The sequence below is a fragment of the Macaca mulatta genome, chromosome 18 (genome assembly GCF_049350105.2).
Source record: "Macaca mulatta isolate MMU2019108-1 chromosome 18, T2T-MMU8v2.0, whole genome shotgun sequence".
In the NCBI taxonomy this organism is placed as follows: Eukaryota; Metazoa; Chordata; class Mammalia; order Primates; family Cercopithecidae; genus Macaca; species Macaca mulatta.
Window position 1 is genome coordinate 83,873,090 of NC_133423.1, and position 23,061 is coordinate 83,896,150.

General features: G+C 52.9%; 2 protein-coding genes across 19 annotated transcripts in view; one reads left to right on the plus strand and one right to left on the minus strand.

Moving 5' to 3' along the window:
* Window positions 1-1,562: 1,562 nt before the first annotated feature.
* Window positions 1,563-5,883, minus strand: LOC114673863 (uncharacterized). The gene is made up of 6 exons (XM_077975103.1): window positions 5,817-5,883; window positions 5,665-5,720; window positions 5,257-5,392; window positions 3,378-3,921; window positions 2,017-3,220; window positions 1,563-1,931 (listed from the first exon to the last, which is right to left on the minus strand). Exons 1-6 carry the CDS (start codon window positions 5,881-5,883, stop codon window positions 1,704-1,706), a joined length of 2,235 nt encoding a protein of 744 aa, XP_077831229.1. The 3' UTR covers window positions 1,563-1,703.
* LDLRAD4 (low density lipoprotein receptor class A domain containing 4) overlaps window positions 1,957-23,061 on the plus strand; it is a 446,527-nt gene continuing 425,422 nt past the window's right edge. For 6 of the 18 annotated variants that reach the window (XM_077974611.1, XM_077974606.1, XM_028837724.2 and 3 more), the window contains exon 1: window positions 3,698-3,923. The gene's annotated coding sequence lies outside the window, so the exon portion shown is untranslated. 18 annotated transcript variants of the gene reach the window in all.

Here is a 23,061-nt window from a genome sequence, read left to right on the forward strand (position 1 = left end):
CGAGTTCTCCACCAACGGAGCAAAACGAAGTCTCCACTCTCCTGAGCTTCAATCTGGGCCCTTGGAATGAGCGAATGGTGAGGATGAAGCCAGTATAGAATTGCACTGCATTTTACAGAGAGCAAACATACGTCTAAGTACCTCGAACTCTTCCACTGCTATGGGGAGAGTGTGTGTGTCTGGTGTGCGAGGGAATAACTGAAGTGGAAAACAAATACAGGGAGGACTGAGTAGAAAACACAGGGACAGGCCAGGTGCAGTGGCTCACGCCTGTAATCCCAGCACTTTGGGAGGCTGAGGCGGGCAGATCACAAGGTCAGGAGATCGAGACCATCCAGGCTAACACAGTCAAAACCCGTCTCTACTAAAAATATAAAAAATTATCCAGGTGTGGTGGCAGGCGCCTGTGGTCCCAGCTACTCGGGAGGCTGAGGCAGGAGAATGGCGTGAACCCGGGAGGCGGAGCTTGCAGTGAGCTGAGGTCGCACCATTGCACTCCAGCCTGGGCGGCAGAGCGAGACACCACCTCAAAAAAAAAAAAAAAAAAAAGAAAAAAAAAGAAAACACAGGGACACATATTTTCTAGAAATAGAAATACAGAGCCACAGTTTCTATTTATAAATAAAATAAGAAGGGGCAACGCGAGATTGAGATTCATCACAAACGGTAGAAATTGAGATTACAATTTTAAAATTCAGCCTCAATTTAACGGGGTTAAGTTAGACACAGATAAATTATGTGCCAGTGAAATAGAAGACATTGTTTTGTGGTTTTGGAAAAATCTTTCTTCTTCATTGTCCATGGGAAGTTTAGACGGAAAAAGTCATTTCTTTTTCTACCTGAAGAGGGCAAGAGCAGCTTCTCCAACCCCAAAGCACGTGAGTTTTGCATCTGTGGACATTAACTATAAACTAGGTACGTGCTTGTCAGATTAGGATAACCCGTGTGAAGCACTTACCGGCTTATTGCTCATTTAAAAAGTTTACCCAGGCAGCCAGGTTCAAAGTTCCCCTGCTACAAGCTTCTCAATTAGACCAGGATCTGGGCATTCCCAGCTGGAGCGGGCTCAGCGCCGGGCACAGGGCAGATGCCGGCTGGTCTGCTGGCTGAGCTGAAGAACTTCTGCCAGCGCTGCTGTAGGTAGGTGGCAGTATGGCATGCTGGTTCAGCTCCCAGCTTTCTATGCAGCTAGTTAGGGATGTAAAACCATCTCTTTGTGGTCTGAGGACAAATTAGTAAATCCTTCTAGCCTCAACTTCCTCATGTGTAAAATGGAGAAGTAATAGCTCCCAGTTATTGTGAGGACTCAGTCAGACAATCCATGTAAAGCGCTTAGCACAGAGCTCTCCATGAATGGTAGTTTTTATTACATCACATGTGAGCACTGATCAAAGGCTCGCGGCAATTGCCATCACAGCTGAGAGCTGAGGGCTTAAGGGAAGCTGAATTCCGCCAACATTTCACTAACTAAAAAGTCACTGACAAATTAGACAAAACGTAGGTTTCAAAAGATTCATTTCTCTGATATTATGGAAATAAGAGCTGGACAACTTTTTTGGGGGGGTGTGGGGACAGCCGAAAACTTTCACTCCTTTAATCAGCTGCATCTATCTTCAACCCAGCCTGAAACCCCTGCTTAGTGGAGCGCTTTGCTATGTCTGCAGGGGGGTTAATTTTGGCAGAGGCGAACTAATTTTGGTCGACTATAATAAAATTGGGTTAAAATGCCCATATGCTCCGGCTGTAACCAATCCCCCATCAAACATGGTAGGGTTGGCTGGGGGCAATGCGTGTACTTCCGAACAAAATGGCATCGTGTCTGCACTCAGGTGGAGGTCAAGTCTCAAATGGTCTTCACAGATGTAGGTCCTTCCAGGAGAAAGGGTCACAGCGCGAAGATTCCATCTCACCTTCTGGGTAGGAGCCATTTCCTTTAAAAGAGGGCGGGATATTAAGAGGGCGACCAGGTGGGGTCCGGAGGCGCCTCAAGCTCCGCAAGACTCCCCGAGCACTGACCCGTCCCACTAAGTGTCCTGCAGCCCGACTGCGCATCTCTAGGCGGCTGCCCGAGGTCCCGCGCCCGTGGTGCACACGCAGTCCGCGAGGTACTCTGTGCTCCAACGCGCCCTCAGCCTCCCGAGACCGCCCCCGGCCTGCGGGCGGCGAGCCGGCTCCTCCGGGCACCCCTGCCGCGGACTCCGCGCTCGACCTGGAGTTCCCCGTGCGGCCGGCGGTGGGCGCGCGCCACGCGGGCCCGAGCCCTGGGCGGGAGTGCAGCCCGGGGTCCCGCGGCCTCCGCGCCGCGCACCTCTCCCACCGCCCACCCCCGGCCTCCGGGCCCGCCCCCAGCAGGGGTCGGCGTGGCTCGTGCGCCGGGGACCCCCGAGCCCCCGCCCGGCGGCCCGGGCCCCCGCGGCCTGGCCGTGCGCCGGGTCCCCGCGGCGGAGTGGGAAGGAGGAGGAGAGACTGGAGGAGTTGGAGACAGACACAGCCGCGGCGCGCAGTCACGGCTGGAGACAGACGGCGGCGGCGGGAGGCGGGACACTCCCCCCTCCGGCGACTGGAGGCGGGACACCTCCCCGGCGGCCGCGGCGCCGCGTCCCCTCTCTCCCCGCGCTGAGGCTGCGGACCGGGCCCGGCGGGACTAGCAGGCGAGTGCGTTGGCCCTGCCCGCTCCTCGCGCCGCCGCGGCCGGCCGGGGATCCCCTGCAAGCCGCGGAGGAGCCGCCGCCTCCGCCTCCGCCGCCGCCAGACAGGCTGCGGGTGCCTGGGAAAGTGGAAGCGGGGCGGGGAGCGCGGGGGAGGCCCGGGGGTGAGGTCCTCAGCTCTTAAAGAACCCCGGCGCGCCGCGCTCCCCGCCGGCCCGCCGCGCGCCCCCTGCCGCGCCCCGCACCGCGCCCCTCCCCTGGCCGGCAGGGCCGGTGGCCGCGGAGCCGCACTGCGGGCAGTCCCCGCCTCCGCTCCCGGGGGCGGCCCAGGTGAGTGCGGACCCGAGGTGGCCGCCGTGGTCGCGGGTTCTGGCCCAAGTTCACCGCGGCGCTCCGGAGGGAGGGGCGGCCGAGGGGGGCGGGGGACTCGGGGACCGGACGCTTTGGGAACTGGACGTCCGCGAGCCTGCGCCGTCGGCGGGGGCCGGAGGGAGCAGCCGGGCGCCGGGCGCGCGAGGTCTGTGAGGCTGCGTCCGGGTGGGCTTGTCCGTGGGCACGGCGGGGGTCCGGCGCTGGCCCGCGGGCGGGGTTGCGCCAGTGGAGGGACTTCGCCGACCCCCACCCCGTTTTCTGTTTCCCGGTGCCCTGGGGCGCGGGTGTCCCGGGGTTGCAAGATTGAATTCTGCACCGCCCGGAGGCTGGGATGGGCGCGCGGGTGGCAGCCCCAACCGTCTCGGAGCCCCTAGGCCTCGGCGCGCCGCGGCGGGCGGGGACTGGAGGTCAGCGGGAAGCGGGAAGAGCCTGCAGGATCTGGCCGGGGAGTTTGCGGGAAGGAGGGGGGCGGGCCAAGCCCCGCAGCCCCGCAGCCCCGCAGCCCCGCAGCCACTCAGTCCCTCAGTTCCGCATCCTGCACCGCGCGCTCCCCGCCCCCCGACCCCTCGGGCCGGCTTCACCCGGCGTCCTCCCGGGTCCCCCCGGGTCTCCGGCGCGCGCGTTGACGTCGGTCGCGGGACCGCCCGGAGCTCCCGGCATTGGCTGGGAAGTCGATTGTCTCGGGCGGCTGCTGTTGCACTCAGGCTGGGTCTCAGAGCCGCGGAGGAAGCAGGCGTGCGTTGAATTTCTTTCTGCCCCTCACCGTGGAATAAACAGGAAGCGACGAGCACCCAGCCCGGCCCGGCGCTTGCCTTTGTGCCGGGGTCTGCGCTGCGCAGCCTGCAGGAGGCTTCCTGGGACCCCTGCCCGGTGCGCCGCCCGGTGGGCCTGGGGGCGCGCCCTGTGAGTACGCGGTGGAAGACAGTGGGCTCGGCGTGGGTTAAATCGCTGTCGTGGCGGAGAGGGCATTTGCTTGTTTTTAAACTTTTTTTTTTTAATTGGAAAAGGAGGGGTTTTCCCGATGAGGCAGAGGTTTTCAGGACGACAGGGACGCGTGGTGGGTGGGCGGCCCCGGCAGAAGGCGCATCCGAGGGCACCATGTTCTTGGGTCACCTACCTGGAGGGACACCTCGTCGCCAGTCAGGGCAGCGAGAAGCTCTTTAAAGCAAGCGGGGCTCCTTAGCTCTGCCCAGGCGCAGGAATGATTGCTGTGTGCCCCTAGCCACGTGAACTAGTGTGATTTTTATTTTCCCCCCGAAATTTTTTAATTAGCTAGAATTGCATAATTTTGATTTACTTCTTTTCTTTTCCTCTGTCCTGGTCTATTCCCTTCTCTTTTTCTCTTTTCTAATTATTTTGGCATCTTCTCATCCTTGGACCAGCGCTGCTTTCTAAATGTTAATTATCCTTGCAATACATATTTATTGAGGGCCTACTATGTGTTAGGCGTTGTGGGATGTGAGGTAAGAGTAGCTGTGCAGAACGTGGGTTCTGAGCGCTTGTATTAGTAAGTTATTTGCAGTAGAGGTGGATAGAGACGGTGAGCAGCACTGACTCTCAAAAATAGGGTCCTGTGGCTGGTATAGGGTTGGTGCCTTCTCGAAGGGCTAGTGCTGGGAAGCTTCCCTTTAAAAACGGTCCTTTCTGCCGGTTTGGCTAGCCAAGAATGGCATTCTCGTCTCTGTATCTGCCCTGGAGCTTCAGGACTGAGTATTGAATGACAGAAGGTTCTGCAAAGTATGCACAGGGAGACTGCCAGTGCATCAAGTCATGTCTGAATTCTGTATATGAGTATTGTCTTTTTGAGTCTTTAACTCGAGTGTATTGTCAGCTGTAACTCTGCCTTTGTACTCTGCACAGTTCTTCTGGAATACAGTCTTTGTGTTCAGTCAAAGATCGTAGTGTCAAATCTGAGTCATTACATAGACAAATGAGGACATCTGAGTATTACCCATGTATATTTATTGAATTACACTTGGTTTCCCATCAACCCTTGAAATGTTATTTGATGGACCTTTCTAAGCAGTGCTTTTGAAAACAGGGGGCTAACTTCCTTATGATCTTTGAAAGCTTAATTCTTCTTAAGAGCTTCATTTTGCTATTGACGTTGAACACACTGTTAGGAATTAGGGCTGGGAATGTAAATGCCAGTAAGGGATTTGCTGTAATGGAATTGTAGCTACCTTCCTCCCTTGTTTTAAAAGACCTCCCTAATTTCTTAACGTTCTGCTGTTACCCTTGGAAGGGCTTGCCACTGTTGGCCATGGTCCTGGTTCGTGTAGGTTTGTATTTACATTGGAGAAGACTTCCCGGCAGGTTTTTAGGACTGCCTCTTGAATCCTCTCGTGGGCTTGGATTGCAAGACCACAGCCCTGCAGTGGAACACAGCCAGTGCCAGCTGCTTATTAAGGGATTTTGTGCCAATTTGTTGGCACATTATTTGAGACTCCTCCACCCCACCCCACTCCCACTGGAGTATATACATACATAGACAATATTTATTTTCCCCCAACTGCTGACAGTGTTCTAAGAATAGTTTTCTTTCCTGGCATGCGGAGAGCAAGGGCCCGTCTGCAGAGGTGTTTACAGTTTGGGACTGTGCTGTAGTCTTGGTTGACTTAGCAGCCTGGCAGATCAGCCTCACAGCTCCTGGGACGCTCTCTGGTTTTCCTCTGGGCTGCTGCAGGGTAACGTCCCTGTCTGATAGGGAAACAAGGTCAGAGGAGAGTCAGTTTTGCTCTTTGTGGATAGTTTCTGGCAGGCGGTCCAGCAGAGACAGACCCCTGAGCTGCTGACCTCTTTGCATGTAGCCGGCATCAAGTCTCCTTGTGGTGGTGTGTGGGAGGCGACTGCTGTACGTCATCACGCAAAACCAAAGCCACCTCAGGGCTCCGGGCAGGATCCTTGCAATTGTAGACTGCTCCGATCTTTCTGGTAGTCCTTGCCATGTTTCTTCTCATTTTTCTTTGGAATCTGGGCTTATGCAATCTCTGTGATGTGTCCTTCTTTCTCTGTAAGAGTTAATAGAGAAGGGAAAATAAGTTATCACTCAAGAAGTGATAAAACAGTGTAGAAGAAGAGCATACCATTTTAACCTGGAAACATTTTTGGAAATATTTAACGGAATGTGTAGGGGCACATGGAGATTAAATGTGAATAGCGGCAAAATTGCTGTGTAGTCCAAAGTTATTCTTTCCTTTCTTCCTTCCTCTCTGTCTCCTTCTGTATCTCCCTCTGTGTCTTCCTTTTTTTAGGTCTCAGAAAAAATCTCCTGGAAGCCATTATATTCTGATGTCAAAGGGACGTTCTGCCTACGTGAACTGTGTTAGTCTGGAGTTACATCTTGACCTATATTATGGGTGTGCATGGGAGGTGAATCTTAAGTTTCAAAATAGAAATGCAAAGGTTCTGCCTACTATTTGAAAATTTAGGCCACAAGACCTGCCACTTTTTAGGGAGATTTTTTTGGGGGCATTGTTTGCTTCGTTGTTAGGCAAGGAAAGGACTGAAGCTAGTACCTGTACTATTAATTACTCTGAAAATATTGGCTTTGAATTTCCAGGTAATGTCGTTTTTTTTCCATCACAGGAGGAATTGAAATTGATGTCTGTGTTGTCACATATCCGTGTGATTTAAGAATGGATTGCTTTTCTTTGAGTTCCCACTAAAAATGGTACTTTGGCCTTTTAAGCTGTTTTTGTGAAGACTTTTCTTTCCACCAAGCTTGTTTTCCAGATAGGTCTTGGAGATTACAAAGAACATAGATATAATTTCTCCCTTGATTGGCAGCTGCGAGCTTTCCCGGACAAAAATAATGCCGCACTGTGCCAAATGGTTGACTTTTCTAGAATAAAAACTCTAAAGGGTATGCAAAAAGTCCTCTGGTTAATATATTGGCATTCCCAGAACCCACTAACACTCCGGCAGCCTGCCAGACTCCACTTAACGAGGACACAGAGTGTCTGGCTCAATCCCCATGAGCAGACGGGGGTGGGGTCTGCATGTCCACACCCTTTATTAATTTTTAATGACTGTACTTTTGTTTTCCAGATTTTCCTCTGTACCCCTTTCTCAACCGTCTCCTACAACGTCACTCCCCCCATCCATTTATTTACTCATTTACTTGGCATCGGAAAAATGTCGAGCGGTTCAGGGTTAAGAGTCCTGCTGAGGGATCATTTCTGTTTGCATGGGTTCTTTTGTTGTTGCCTTTTTTTCTTTTTCTTCCTTTTTTTTTTTTTTTTTTTGGAAGAGGAAGAGAGAAAAGGAACAGAAAAGATGACAACTTTTTTTTTTTTTTTTTTTTTTTTTAAAGGATGCTTTATTGTCTGCTGGAAAAAGAGAAGCATTTACGAAACTTTAAGTTTGTCAGACAGTTTATGTGACAGTGCAAGTTGGTGCTTGCCAAGCTCCAGACAGATTGTTAATGTTACATGACAGGGATAAATAAATTACCGCTGTCTGCAACACGCTTGCACTGCAAACGCACTCTGCAGCCGGCGGCCGGCTGGGCGCCGCTCATGGGCCTGGTGTGCAGGCAGCTGCGCAGAGGGCCTCTGCCTGCCGCCTAGAATGCTGTGCCTCGGTTCGGAAATGAGAAGGATGTGCCTTGCTTTTATTTTTGGCTCTACTGCAGGGCAGTAGAATCTGAGGAGCAACTCTGTGTCCTTTATTTTGCTAGGCTGCTCCGCCTTCTCCCCTGCGCTGGCCCCACCTCTGGTCCACACTCCCGTTCTTCCTCCGAGCAGGGAAAGCAGGCACCTAGCTTCTGCCCTGGAGACCTCAACTTTGTGCTTGGCTGCCCAGGGCCTAAAGTATCTCAAAGCCAAGTTTCAGGCTGTTTACAGTTGTGTTATTTCTGCAGGTGCAGACACTGAGAACAAATTGTCTGCGATAGATAAGCCTGTACTGGCCTGGGAGGGCCTGGGTGGCACTCCTTGGGCATAATGTACTTTCATCTGGGCAATTTGGAAGCTCAGCTGGCAGAGTGACAGGTGTAATGAACTTAATGGTCTTGCCCTAGTTGTTTGCGGACACACAGCTCATGTTACAAAGCCGCCTCATACCGGGGTCCCCTGCCAGATGATTTGCTCTTCTCTTTGTGGATGGGACTTGGGGACTGGACGACTGAGTGGCGTTAAGGTAGGGAAGCGGGTGGGTGTGAGTGGCGTGTGTGTGCCCTCATCTGCTCTGAGGACCTAGACAATCTCCTGAAGGTAGGCCTTGAGAGAAAGAGATCCTTCCCACTCACACTGGCTGGCCATCCTCCAACCAGGTGTCAGGAGGACACTTTGTGCAGATGTGCTTCGACTTCCTGCCTCTGGGGTTTGCAGAGGGCAGGCTTTCTGCCACGTCGTGTGGTTTCCTGGTGTGCTGCCCGCCTGGCTGCTGGGATTCTCCAGAAGAGGGCTGGGCCGGCAGTGCACAGCCAGGCATTGTTCTCAGAGTCCGTGGCCCCAGGGACCAGCAACCTGTGCACAGAGCTGCACGGGAATTTCCGCTGGAAAGTCTCTGCTTCCGAAGGCAGTCGCCGGAGAGGCTGTAGGAGGCCAGGCTGCTCTCCGAAGGGCTCCCTGACCTCTAACCAGGGCACGTGGGCAGATGATAATAGCAGCTCCAAGTGCTCCTATGCCTCTCCTGTGTGCCAGGCTCTGTTCTGAGGGCTGCCATACACTGACTCACTAATCTAATCCTCACAGCGGCCTGTGACGTGGGTCCTCCTGCCATCCCCATGTTACAGAGACGTCAAGACATTGCCCAGAGTCAACCACCGTGTGAATAAAGGGTGGAGAGGCCTAGGCAGCGTGGCTCCAGGTTCCGGGACCTAAATGAGGTGGGGCCTGGGTCAGGAATTCTTCATCTGGGACCGCTTGCCGGCAGGGTACCATTCTCTTCTTGTCCCCATACAGGTCCCACTGGGACTCTATCCAGCCAGCAAGTTCAGGGTTTCGTCCCTCTTGCCTCTCCGCTGTGGCCCTCCCTCTCCAACTCCCTCCCCTGTTTTAACCCCAGTCTCTGCTCTCTGCCTGTCTTGCCTGTGGCAAGAGCCTCAGTTTTGAGGACTGGACCATGGCAGCTTTGTCTCTGCCCACCTTATCCCTTGAGTTCCTTGAGAGAAAGACAAAGCAACAATCAGTAGGAGTGTTGGTATTGCCAGATATTTCTTCTGCACTGGTCCTTAAAACCGCTTCCGTCAGCCTCCCCGTGGCACCTCTCGATGTAGCCTGGTGGGGTGTGACTGCCTGGTTCCTGGGAGCAGTTAACCGCCTGGGTCTGGGGGTGTGTGCTGGTAATGCCCCCGCCAGCTGTCTATTCACTTGGGAGGATCCAGTTCGTCCCAGGACAAAGAGCGCTATAGTTTCTTTCTTTTTGTTTTTGTTTTTGGTTTTTTTGAGATGGAATCTCACTCTGTTGCCCAGGCTAGAGTTCAGTAGCACAATCTCGGCTCACTGCAAGCTCTGCCTCCCGGGTTCATGCCATTCTCCTGCCTCAGCCTCCCAGATAGCTGGGATTACACGTGTGTGACACCACGCCTGGCTAATTTTTTTGTATTTTTAGTAGAGACAGGGTTTGACCGTATTAGCCAGGATGGTGTCAATCTCCTGACCTCATGATCTGCCCCCCTCGGCCTCCCAAAGTGCTGGGATTACAAACGTGAGCCACCACATGTGGCCTACAGTTTCTTTAGAAATGAAAAAAAGTTATCCCATCTTTAAGAGTCTCCTTTTTTTTTTTCTTAGAGTCTCCCTTTATTACCCAGGCTGGAGTACAGTGGTGCAATCCATCTCAGCTCATTGCAACCTCCGCCTCCCACGTTCAAGCGATTCTTGTACCTCCTAAATTGAGTAGCTGGGATTATAGGCATGCACCCCTACACCTAGCTATTTTTTGTATTTTAGTAAAGACGGGGTTTCGTCATGGTGGCCAGGCTGGTTTCACACTCATTACCTCAAGGGATCTGCTGGCCTCAGCCTCCCAAAGTGCTGGGATTATAGGTGTGAGCCACTGCGCTCGGCCAAGAGTCTCTGTTTTGCTCTATGGGGTGTAGGTAAATGAATCATGTATATTGACTTGTACATCCTGTGAAATGTTGTCCACCTTGGACAAGCTAAATCTTTGAGATTGTGGGTCCTAAAGGGAGGACCCAAGAGATGCACATATCATGAGTCTAGCAGGACAGTCAGCTCTTTGCAGACTGGTCCCCAGTCACAGGCAGGAAAGGGTGTCCCTCACAGCTCTGGAGCCACCCCCAGCCGCTGGGATGGATGCTGTCCCCTGTGTAGATACTGCTGAGCGTGCCACATGTCGCAGGGCATTTCTAAGCCTTTGTGGCATTTGATCTGCAGGCTAGCCTGGCGTGGGGCTGGTTAAGTTACGGTTGAGGAGGTAAAGACCTCTAGAGAGACTGTCCTGGTCCGGGCCCTGTCTGCTCGGTCCGCAGCTCTCAGCAGCAACACATTGTCAGGACCCAAGATGCGAGGCCTGTTTTGGGGTAGCTGCTCCTGGCGGTATCTGTGGGACAAATAACGTCGTCTTTTCCTGATTACGTGTGTCCTGAAGAGAATTAGGAAACAGGGAAAGAAGGAAGAAAATAAAAATCCCTGAAATTATCTATGATCTCACGCTAGAGATGATTAGTAGGTTAGTAGATTCCAGGTTCATTGATTAATTAGAAAGTAATTTATGTACTTTTTAAGAAGCTTAACATTCTTTAATGAACATTTTTCATGTGATTTAAATATTCTCCAAAATCCCACTTCTGGACTGTATAATATTCTGTTCTATGGTTATATTGTTATTTTTTTAAAACCAGTTTTAGGACGTTGAGGCTGTTACCAGTTTTCTCTGTTACAAATATGATTGCATTGAATGTCTTTAAACATTTTTTTTTTTTTTTAGAAATGTATTACATAACTTTATAATTTAAAAAAATGGAGATGGAGTCTTGCTCTGTTGTCCAGGCTGGAGTGCAGTGGTGTGGTCTCGGCTCATTGCAACTGCTGTTTCCCAGGCTCACGGCATCCTCTCCCCTCAGCCTCCTAAGTAGCTGGGACTACAGATGCTGCCACGCTTGCTTTTTTTTTTTTTTTTTTTTTTTTTTTTGTAGAGACCGGGTTTCACCGTGTTGCCCAGGCTGGTCTCAAACTCCTGGGCTGAAGCAATCTTCCTGCCTTGGCCTCCCAGGGTGCTGGGATTATAGGCGTCAGCCACTATGCTTGGCCTGAACTTTTTTTTTTTTTTAAATTATTTGGGTAGATTCTTAAAAGGGAAATTAGGGGGTATAAGACTCGTGAGAGTCCTCCAAAAATATTGCCAGATGGGGCTTTCAGAATGGGAGAGGCAACTTACATTCCTACAGACAAGAGGGTGACTGAACCCTTGTCAATGCGGAGTATTATTTAAAAAACCTTTGCAAGTTTAGCAGTAAATGATATGATGTTTAAATTTTCTCTCCTATCTTTTTATTTTGAAAATCTGACTTTGTATCATCTGGGTCATCGATGAAAAGAGTTTTGCTGTTTGCTAGAATTTTGTTAAGGCCAAACATCGTAATGTCAGTGGATGATCTCAGTAGGTGGGGTAAGACCTTTGTGCTTTTTAAAATTCGAGTTAAGTAAAATAAAGTAGAATCAAATTCTACTCAGGTAGGTTCAGGGCAATAAACATTCTAATAACATGTCTTTTAAGCAAATTACAGGATAGGATGGGCATAGACTGCTCTTGGTCTTCCCCCAGCCGCCTCATCCTCCCTCTTTAGGGGTAACCTTGAACTCGCAATGGAGAATGAGGGCCAGGAGAGGGTGGAGTCAGCACCTGGCTGTTTGGATAGCCCCACCCTACCTTGTTCAGTCGCTTCTCTTCATTTCAAATGACCCCTATTGGACCTCACGTTCTTTGCTAGTCTTGCCCCTAGGGACGCAGACAGAAAATTCATCACGGGCAGACAGAAAATTCATGATCCTCCATACTCCGTGCTTGTGTCGTCCGTGGAGGACCTGCACTTCCTCTGCAAATGTGCTGATCTGCTTTCCTCCAAGGCATCAGCCCTTCCAGAGCTGCAACGACTGAACAGTTTCTGACCTCCTAAGCTGTTGCTCGTAAAGCTTGAGAGAGATGGAAAATCACTCTACTAGGTGGTGATGAACTAACTAAAGACAGTCTTTCATTGAGGGGTTGGAAACGGCTGGACTGGAGGGTGCCTACTGTGCTGGAGGGAGCAGCATGGCACCACTTTCTCTAGGCCTGGTCACGATCAGTGTGGTTTTGTTCACAGGCACCTGAGCGTGTCAGGTGGGGAGACCCCCATGTACTATGCAACGCGCTCACCTGCTCTCTCGTGTTCTGCGGATGCACCTCCCCCGGCGTTGCCTGGTGGACGGTGAGTGGGCCCCACAGGACCTGGTGGGCACGTGTATTAGTCCATTCTCATGCTGCTATGAAGAAATACCCGAGGCTGGGTAATTTGTAAAGGAAAGAGGTTTAATTGACTCACAGTTCCACATGGCTGGGGAGGCCTTGGGAAACTTACAGTCATGGCGGAAGCGGAAGCAAACTTGTCCTGCTTCACTTGGCAGCAGGAGAGAGAAGGGCAGAGCGAAGAAAGGAAAAGCCCCTGATAAAACCATCAGATCTCGCAAGAACTCACTATCGTGAGAACAGCACAGGGGAGCCGCTCTCATGATCTGTTCCCTTCCCATGAGGTCCCTCCCCCAACACGTGGGGATTACAATTTGGATTACAATTCAAGGTGAGATTTGGGTGGGGACACAGAGCCTGAACATAGCACAGTTTTGTGTTCTGTGCCAAAGCTTTCAAGGAGGTGCCTAGGTGTGTGAGCCTGGGCACTGCAGGTGCAGGTGGCAGAAGCTCAGCTGGCGATGCCGTGCCCCATCTCCCTGGGCTGAGACTGCAGACTGGGTCCTTCTCAGCTCCGCCTGGCCTGTCATCAGCACCACACTCTGTCCCAGGTGCACACCTGCCCTCACCTGTGGCAGTGCCAAGACCTTGGAGATGGATTCCAAAAGGCTGGAGATGGGATGAGGCCTGCGGAGTGGAGATGGAGTGTGCTGAGGGCTGCTAATGGGGTGGCAGTCCTCCAGTGGTCTGGCCAGTGGGGTCCCTCAGTGTCTTTGGGGGAGCACGCCTCTGCTGTCGTCCTTGGCGGTTCCCCATTTTCCCCCGCGAGGTGGTGGCTCCGATGTCGCTGGGACGGTGCTTGCCATTGATCCAGGGGGCTTTGGGTGCCTGACAGATCCACCTGTGTTCTTGTGTTTGTTACTGGCTGAGGCGTGCAGAGCTGACTGATTTCTGTCTGATTGGACCTTGCTGTCTGGCTTGCTCCTGCAACACAGTCCCTGCTTTCCTGGTGGGGACGGGGGCCTTCTGGACGCGATGTGTGCAGGACTCGGGGAAATGTTGGCAGTTGGTTGGCTTGGTTGAACATTTGTTTTTCTGCTACTTTGGCTATTAAGATACATCTTGAACCCTAGGCCAGGCACAAGGCTGGAGTTTGAGACCAGCCTGGGTAGCATAGTAAGACCCTATCTCTACAAAAAAAATATTTTTTTTTTTTTTTTTTTGAGACGGAGTCTCGCTCTGTCGCCCAGGCTGGAGTGCAGTGGCGCGATCTCGGCTCACTGCAAGCTCCGCCTCCCAGGTTCACGCCATTCTCCTGCCTCAGCCTCCCGAGTAGCTGGGACTACAGGCGCCCACAACCGTGCCCGGCTAATTTTTTGTATTTTTAGTAGAGACGGGGTTTCACCGTGGTCTCGATCTCCTGACCTTGTGATCCGCCCGCCTCGGCCTCCCAAAGTGCTGGGATTACAGGCGTGAGCCACCGCGCCCGGCCAAAAAAAATTTTTTAAAATTGTGCCTCTAAAACACTTAGCTTTCCTCCTATTGGTGTTTGAATATGACATTCAAGATTGTTTACTTCTAAACTAGATGTACTGGGATTTTGCAGTCTTTCATCTGAAGAGTAATGTAAAAATAATAAATAAATGTTGTCTATGTACAGTTACAAATAGCTATATGTAGTAAGTTTATTCCAGAAAAATCTTGACATTTGTTTTCTGATAAAGTTGAACTTTAAATGAAGCAGAGCAGTTGTTATCTGATGGGGCTCTTGGGGCATTACCCTCTCATGTGAATCCTCGTCCTTTGGTTGCTGTAACATTGTTTGTCTGTTGGAGTTGAGTAGCCGGGGCGCATTTGTGTTTGAGGGAATGGCTTCTGTTCTGCCATCTGCGTGGAGGAAGCTGTTCCCCTTGGACCCACCGAGGAGGCAGCGTCCAGGCTGAAGCGCCGGCCTGTGTGTCAGCCGCCACCGGGGGACTGCATCACCCGCCGTGTGCTTGGGAGAATTCGGGTAAACGCGCTGCGTCCTGGCTTCCTGAGGGCTTGCCATGGCCATGGGCAGTTGCCCAGTCATCCTTCTAGCCGTCCCTCCTGGGCCCCTGTGCTGTCGGGCCCCTCGGAGGCCGTGCAACCTGGGAAAGGTCACTGACTCTAGGTCTCAGTTCGCCCTTCTCTGAAATAGCTGTTTGCCCACCTCGTAGGTTTTTGAGAGGATTAGAGAAGATCATATGTAAGCAGATGAGGTGGGACAGGCCAGCTACCACAGTGAGTCTCAGTAAAAGGCATCTCGTGAGCCACGTGTGTACTCGTGAGACATGTGCCCTGCGCTGGCACAGTCAGAGACCCAGTTCCCACCTTTTGGGGACATAGAAACCAAGGAGAAGATAGAATGTGTGTGGCGGAAGCAATTAGCAAGTACGAGTGGTTTTACAATCACATCTTGAACTAAGCAGTGTTTCAAGAAAGGCTTTAGATGTGGAGGAGAGTGAGGCCCCCAGGCCCAGAGGTGGTGGCTCTGATGCCTCCTTCGCTCCCTCCCTTCCTTCTCCTTCTACTCTTTCCTCCTCTGTGCATTTTTATGGAGCACTCAGGATCCACGCACCAGGCACTAGATAAAGACATGGCTCTGTCCCCAAACCGGTGGAAGACAGGTGTGCCCACGGTTGCCACACAGGGCTAACGATGCACCAGGGAGACAGAGGAACATGTGAGTAGACCTGCTGTCTCCTGACTTCCTGAGGGCTCAGTGTGCTTTGGTCAATCAGTGGAGACTTCATGGAGGAGGCCAAATGCTGTCGTCTGAATGTCTGTGTGTCCCTGAAACTCCTCAGTTGAAACATAACTCCACTGTGCTAGTATTGAGTGGTGGGGCCTCTAGGAGGGGATTAGGTCACGAGGCTCCTCCCTCATGTGTGGGATTAGTGCCTTTATAACAGAGGCCGGAGGAGCTTCTTCACCCCTGCCCCACGCGAGGACTCACAGAAGGCGCCATCTATGAAGAATGGGCCCTCACCACACACCGGATTTGCCGGCACCTTGATCTTGGACGTCCCAGCCACCAGAACGGGGAGCAGCACATTTCTGCTGTTTCTAAATGACGCCATTGAAGGTATTTCGTTATAGCAGCATGGCTGGACTGAGATGGAGACCTTGGGCTGAGACTTAGTGTAAGAACAGTTTTGTTTTTTTTCCAGGTGGACCAACAGGGAAAGAGTGTTCTAGGTCAGTGGGTTGCAGCGAGAAAATACTAGAGCACACATACTTATTTTTACTTTATTGTTTCAAACTTTGTATATTTTGTGTACAATGTACTATTACCATAGTATATGTATATAATTTATAAATAAATGTACATGACCTGTGTGCTTAGACATTTTTGCTTGTAGGAGTATATGCTTCAGAAAATTGGGGGCCCACAGGCGGGCAGTGGGAATATGTGTTAAGACGGGGGAAGGCAGGGCAGGCCATGCATGGCCGCAGGTGGGGGAAGAGGTGGGAGGGTGTCTGCGGGTGTCATGGGTAGATGCTACTGCTTACAATGCCTGAAATTTCAAACTCAGACTCTAAATTACTCTTGTAGCTTTTAGTTGTCATTAACGCAAATCCACGGACCATGTCTTGCTCCTTTGCCGCTGACTCCGCTAGGCTCCTTTTAGTTGTTGTTAACCCAAAATCCACGGACCGTATCTGCACCTTTGCCGCTGACTCTGCTAGGCTCCTTTTAGTTGTTGTTAACCCAAAATCCACGGACGGTATCTGCTCCTTTGCCGCTGACTCCGCTAGGCTCCTTTTAGTTGTTGTTAACCCAAAATCCACGGATGGTATCTGCTCCTTTGCCGCTGACTCCGCTAGGCTCCTCTTCCTGGTCCATCCTATCTGAACCCTCCAGGGTGAATCCTGACACAGGTCGGGGAGGGGTTGGATCCACCAGTTGGGTGATCAGAAATGTTGATGGGACTCTGCTTTATTTGTGTGAGAAATCTTCCTTAGGAGGGGAGATTATTTATCCATGCTCGGAGCAGGGGCACCCTTTTAGGGCCCACATGCATTTATAAGAATGGAGACTTGTCATTGGGTGAAGCTCATTCCGGACGTCCAGGTGCTGCGGGGCTGCAGGGGTGAGTGAAGGTTCCTTCCCTGCCTGCGTGGAATGCACGCCACGGGCAGCGTCGTCTTCAAGTTCAGAGGCATGTGGATGTCTGTGGCTGAGGCCAACGGCAGGTGCTGCGAGAGGAAGTGGGAGGGAGAAGGGCAAGGGGGGTCTGGACAGGTTTTGCTGGAGAAGAAATGGCAGTGGACACATGGCTTGTGTGAAAGGTGGGCATACGCAGAAAGGCCAGAGGCTGGGAGCGCGAGTGAGCCGGGCGCGGGGCACTGCGCTTGGTGAGCGTGTCGGGTGGCCTTTGCCCTCTGGGTCACCGTTCCCCCGGGCTGCAGCCCTGCGCGAGGGGGTGTGAGTCTGGTCCTGTTGTGGAGTGTTTCTTCCCGTCTTTGTCGAAAACCAAATCAACCAGCCACGAATGGTAAAGAAAAACAAGCCCGTTAGAACACCTACCTGGATTTCATATCCAGTTGTTTGCAGCGGGGAGCTCTGTCTCGACCACAGTGCTTTAATAGTTGATATTTGTTTACATTTCACAAAATGCTTAAATTTCATACTCCATGCAGTTCACGCCAGGAAGCCAGGTTGATCACTTTCGCATGGGAATAATCTGCCTTCTATTTGCAAAACGTGTAACTATTTAAAGCTTTTCAGACAACAACTAATTTCATGTTCCTTGGCTTTGAGGAACAAATAATTAATGACATGTACATAGAAGTATAATTAATGGATTTGTTTCTTCTCTAATGTGGCTATTAGCTGAATGGGGAATTCAGGTCAGAGTTTGTTATTTTGATGTGTGAAACCTAATTGGAAAGTGATGCCCAGTGGTTGTCCAAGCCACATAGCGGGCTGTTTCCTGAAGGACACTGGTCCCAGGAATGGCAGCTTGGTGGCTGGGCAGGCACCCACCCAGTCGATGTCATTTTGGGAGGTCAGGGGTGTAGCACTAGAAACTGAATTCAAAGATACACATAGTTACATCAAGGGGGCTGAAGGGGCAACCCGGGAAGGCCTCTCCTGGTGGGCCGTGCAGGATGGAGTGTGGCCTGAGTACGGCGCAGGCTGGGCCACCGCAGGGGCCTGCTCTCATCTCCTCCCTCTCAGAGGAGCATCTTCTGGGCACTCTTGTGGGACTTAGGAGTGTGTCCTAGGTCCTGAGCGGTGCAGAGACTCGGCCTGGTGCCAGCGGTGGGGTGGGTCCACCAGTGTGGCCCCTCTTGTGTCTGTCCCATTCACCTCCCGCCTCTGTCTGCAGCCTGTGCCCCTTTTTGCCTGGCACGGTTTGCACTTCTGTCCTGGTACAAGTTGTGCGGCTGTGAACGCGAGGTGACTTCAGTTCCGTTTCTCCCCTTTCAACAACATCGCCTTCCTTGCCCCCTGGCCTTGTCCGGTGGGCGGCTCCCGCTGCCCCGTGCTGTGGCCCTTGCTCCCGGCTGCCGCTGGGCTCCACAAGCCTCTGTGTCACCTCTTGCTGCCGCATCTTTCCCCAGCTCAGCTAGTCACTGTCGTCTGCGGCTCTGGCTGCCAAGTCCTCTGATCCCCTGCTTGCGTTCCAAGTGGAAGCCGTGTGTGCCGTTCACACTGGCTTCGCAGCTTCCCGCTCTCTCCTCCACAGCCGGGGAAGTGCCGCCTCCAGCCACGCTCCCTGGAAGCTGCGTGTGGGAGAGGCGCGTGCCGGCTGGGACGCCTGTCCGAACTCAGCTCTGGACCCGAAGCTGACGGTGGACACAGAAGGCTGCCACGGCTGCTGGCTCTCCCTGGTGTGGTCCTCCTGGTTCCCTGAAGGGAACAGGAGCCAGCGTCGCCATGACCAAGGCTCCAGCTCATTGTTCCAGTGATGAGGTGGCAGGTGAAGCGCTTTCTCATCTCCCCTGTTAGTTAGTTGTGGGATCAGTGAGGGCTCCAGACGACGGCAGAGGGCCTGCTTGTTACCACCCACAGTGTGTTAGGGGCAGAACTTGCCGCCAGTGGCTCCACCTCTGTTGCGGGCGCCTGCCCTGAAGGACATGAGCGGGTGGGGTGCTCTTGGGTCTGCTTAGACACGGGTCACTGGCTGCAAAGAAGGCAAATGCCGTGCCATTCGGATATGTTCTCTGCTGCTGGATGAGGTAGTGCTGCTGCGATGTAGCAAATGCATTGTCTTGCCGACTGTTAAGAAGTGGCATCAGGGGAACCTCTGGCTTGTTCTCGGGTTGGCAGAGGGGCCCACCGCTCAGAGCCCAGTGAGGGGTGGGAGAGCTGTGTTTGGAAGGGGGCCAAGGAAGCCGGCACCTCTTACTGGAAACACTCTCCATCCTTTGACCAGTTTGTCACTGTCTCTGGTGCTGTTCTATGGAGACCTTCTCTAAGCAAAGATTCTTTGAGTGTTTTTCCCCCTCCCTCCCGGGGTGATGCAGCCTGAGAGCAGAACCTGCTGGTAAGGTGTGGCCAGCTTCAGAGGCCAGAGGAACGGGGTCTGGCCCTTAGCTGTCCGTGGAGAGAGGTTTCTGAGCCTAGAACCTTGTACTCACAGCTGGAGAGCTTAGAGGCAGAGTTGTGTCGCAACTATTGAGACTGATTGTGTATTTCCACTGAGGACCTCGGCCCGAACTCCAGACCCCAGGCTTCTACACCTACCTGCCTACCAGGCATCTCTACTCATAGGCACCTCCAAGCCAGCATGTCTAAGACTGAACTCTTACTCCCCCACCTGCTCCTCCCTGGCCCTCAGCTCCCGAGCCCTGTCACTCCCCACAGTCCCATTCCGGTCACCAGCATCCTCGTGTGCCTGGGGATTCAGGCCACACATCTCAGTCCCGTTCCAGTCACCAGCATCCTCGTGTGCCCGGGGGTTCAGGCCACACATCTCAGTCCCGTTCCAGTCACCAGCATCCTCGTGTGCCCGGGGGTTCAGGCCACACATCTCAGTCCCGTTCCAGTCACCAGCATCCTCGTGTGCCCGGGGATTCAGGCCACACATCTCAGTCCCATTCCGGTCACCAGCATCCTTGTGTGCCCGGGGATTCAGGCCACACATCTCAGTCTTATTCCGGTCACGAGCATCCTCGTGTGCCCGGGGGTTCAGGCCACACATCTCAGTCCCGTTCCGGTCACCAGCATCCTTGTGTGCCCGGGGATTCAGGCCACACATCTCAGTCCCGTTCCGGTCACCAGCATCCTTGTGTGCCCAGGGATTCAGGCCACACATCTCAGTCCCATTCCGGTCACCAGCATCCTTGTCTGCCCGCGGATTCACATCTCAGACGCTTCTTTCATTACCTTTTCCCATAGCCCGGTCCATGTTTGAAACCTGTTTTTTCTGCCTCCAGTGTTCATCCCAATCTGACCGCTTTTCACTGTCGCCACCAGCAGCGCTCGTGTGTCCTCTGACCCTGGGTGTCTGCAGGGCTTCTGACCGGGTGCCGTCCTCCCCACCCGCGGTAATCTGGTCTGGATGCAGCAGCGAGTGACCCTTGTGATCCTCAGTCCCTGATGGCGCGCCCCATGCCGCTCGGGCCTCCCTCCTGCCGAGGCTCCTCGCCGCGCACCTCCTCGCCCCACAGGCCTCTGTGGTTGCCCTACCCAAAACTCCCTGGGTGTGCACGCTGGTCCCCTGGCTTTGCCTCGGAGGCCTTCCCCGGCCCGTGTGTCTCCTGCACGGGGCCTGGTCATTGTGAGCTCCAGGAGGGCATACAATCGTCTTGTCCCTGTCCTGGCCCGGCATCGGGCTGCCAGGACTGTTTGTTGAATAAACAGATGGACTTTTGAGCAGACACCCTGGCCAGGGGAGGACCGAGGGCAGGTCCACAGACTCGCAGGCCTGGATGGGGCTCTGGACTCCTCCCTTCTGTCACCTCCTGGGTGGGTGCCGGGTGTGGGTGCGAGGCCGTCTCGTCTGGGTGGGTGCCGGGTGTGGGTGCGAGGCCATCTCGTCTGGGTGGGTGCCGGGTGTGGGTGCGAGGCCGTCTCGTCTGGGTGGGTGGTGGGTGTGGGTGCGAGGCCGTCTCGTCTGGGTGGGTGCCAGTGCCGGGTGTGGGTGCGAGGCCGTCTCGTCTGGGTGGGTGCTGGGTGTGGGTGCGAGGCCGTCTCGTCTGGGTGGGTGCCGGGTGTGGGTGTGAGGCCGTCTCGTCTGGGTGGGTGCCAGTGCCGGGTGTGGGTGCGAGGCCGTCTCGTCTGGGTGGGTGGTGGGTGTGGGTGCGAGGCCGTCTCGTCTGGGTGGGTGCCAGTGCCGGGTGTGGGTGCGAGGCCGTCTCGTCTGGGTGGGTGCTGGGTGTGGGTGCGAGGCCGTCTCGTCTGGGTGGGTGCCGGGTGTGGGTGTGAGGCCGTCTCGTCTGGGTGGGTGCCAGTGCCGGGTGTGGGTGCGAGGCCGTCTCGTCTGGGCCTCCATGGGTCAGGACAGGCCTCGGTGCAAACAAAGTCCTGCAGAAAGGCTGAATTATGAGCAGCAGTGAGAGGGATGCTCCCTTCCTTCGGTGAGCCCCGCCCCGCCCCATGGACTGCTACTCACCTACATTCCCTTCTTGTTTTACTGTTTTCTGCTAAGTAAACTACCTACCAGAAACCAGGGGAAGCGATTGTTTTTCAGACCAACTTTTGCCCTTCCCTTCTCTCCTCCCAAACTTAACTTGCTGGCTACATACATTTTGGATAAATTAGTTATTTATTTGCTTAGAAACCAATTTATCAAGCTGTAAAAAAAATCATCCGATTAGGCCGGGCACGGTGGCTTATGCCTGTCATCCCAGCACTTTGGGAGGCCAAGGCAAGTGGATCACTTCTTGAGGTCGGGAGTTCGAGACCAGCCTGACCAACATGGAGAAACCCTGTCTCTACTAAAAATACAAAACCTTAGCTGGGTGTGGTGGCACATGCCTGTAATCCCAGCTGCTTGGGAGGCTGAGGCAGGAGAATCGCTTAAACCCAGGAGGTGGAGGTTGCAGTGAGCCGAGATTGTGCCACTGCACTCCAGCCTGGGCAACAAGAGCAAAACTCCATCTCAAAAAAAAAAAAAAAAAACAAAAACCATCAGATTATTAAAGTTTATTAAATTCCTCATCTGTAGATGCTTTCTCTTTAGACAACATGTCTCTATCATAACTTTGATTCTCCTAAGCAGTTTTCGTCTGTTTTTGGGATCAGGAAGAGTTCAACGTAGAGAAAATTATGGTCTGTGAATCTCTTTTCCAGCTTTTCAAAGAAGACTAAATGTTCGACAGCTACCTGGAAGTCTGACTCACCCTCCAGGCATCTGACTGTGCTTTTATTCTGGTGTGAGTTTTGTTGCCTTGGATTTGAAATCCACAAGGATTGTGAAAACCAAGTGTGGAAGAAGGAGAAAAACCTGGGAAAAAAACCCCCACATTCTTTTTTTTTTTTTTTTTTTTTTTTTTTTTTTTTGAGACGGAGTCTCGCTCTGCCGCCCAGGCTGGAGTGCAGTGGCCGGATCTCAGCTCACTGCAGGCTCCGCCTCCCGGGTTTACGCCATTCTCCTGCCTCAGCCTCCCGAGTAGCTGGGACTACAGGCGCCCGCCACCTCGCCCGGCTAGTTTTTTTTGTATTTTTTAGTAGAGACGGGGTTTCACCGTGTCAGCCAGGATGGTCTCGATCTCCTGACCTCGTGATCCGCCCACCTCGGCCTCCCAAAGTGCTGGGATTACAGGCTTGAGCCACCGCGCCCGGCCAAAACCCCCACATTCTAAGTAATGGTGAGGACTATTGCGATTCGTTCCTACTGACGGCCTTTAGCCTGTGTGATGGACCAGTAGCCACGTTGCGGATGCGATCAGCCGTGGTTGGACGAGTCGATTTTATTTCCTTCCCAGTCTGAGGACACATCTGCCGTCCAGCCCCGGGGAAGTGTCCATCCAGCCCTGGTTGGGTTGCTTTTCTTGCAGGCTGGGCTCTGATCCTTGCCTCCGTTAGGAATCTGTTCGAACCTCCACCCGGAGAACAGACTGAAAGGAAGTACACCAGGACATTAAAAATAGAGGTCTTGGCATATAGTGCTCAGGGTGGTTTAAAAAATTCTGTCTTTTCATCTTTTCCATATTTTCTGCAATGATCATGTGTTCCTGTTTTTATAATGAGAAAATTCCCAGTTAACTAGATTTGCTAAGGGTGTGGAGTAAAAAGTCAGTTTCTGAAAAATGGTGGAAAACAATTTGATGTGTGTCTTTTTAAGCATTTTGGAAGCGCGGTGGAGTTGCTATGGGGATAGCAAGGTTTACTCTCTGCAGAGAGCGGTTCCATCTGGCACCCGTCGCTCCCGAGCTGGGCTGGGCAGTTCTGTGCAGAGCAGAGCTTCTCGTTAGATGTGGAAACAGTGACACAGAGAAGCTCTGTTCCGTCTTCTCCCCCCGGAACCATCATTTCGCTTTGATCTAACAATAGAAAAACCTTTTTTTTTTTTTTTTGAGTCAGAGTTTTGCTCTTGTTGTCCAGGCTGGAGTGCAGTGGTGCGATCTCGGCTCACCGCGACCTCTGCCTCCCGGGTTCAAGCGATTCTCCTGCCTCAGCCTCCTGAGTAGCTGGGATTACAGGCACGCGCCACCACGCCAGGCTAATTTTCTATTTTTAGCAGAGATGGGATTTTTCCATATT

Excerpts from the sequence above, each read along its gene's own strand:
- LOC114673863 (XM_077975103.1), bottom strand. The coding sequence starts at position 5,883 with ATGACGTACAGCAGTCGCCTCCCACACACCACCACAAGGAGACTTGAT. Across the intron at positions 5,393-5,664 it reads CAGAGAGCGTCCCAGGAGCT|GGCTGTGGTCTTGCAATCCA; the intron begins GTGAGGCTGATC and ends GTTCCACTGCAG. Across the intron at positions 3,922-5,256 it reads AGTGGCAAGCCCTTCCAAGG|GGCGCGCCCCCAGGCCCACC; the intron begins GTAACAGCAGAA and ends GCGTACTCACAG.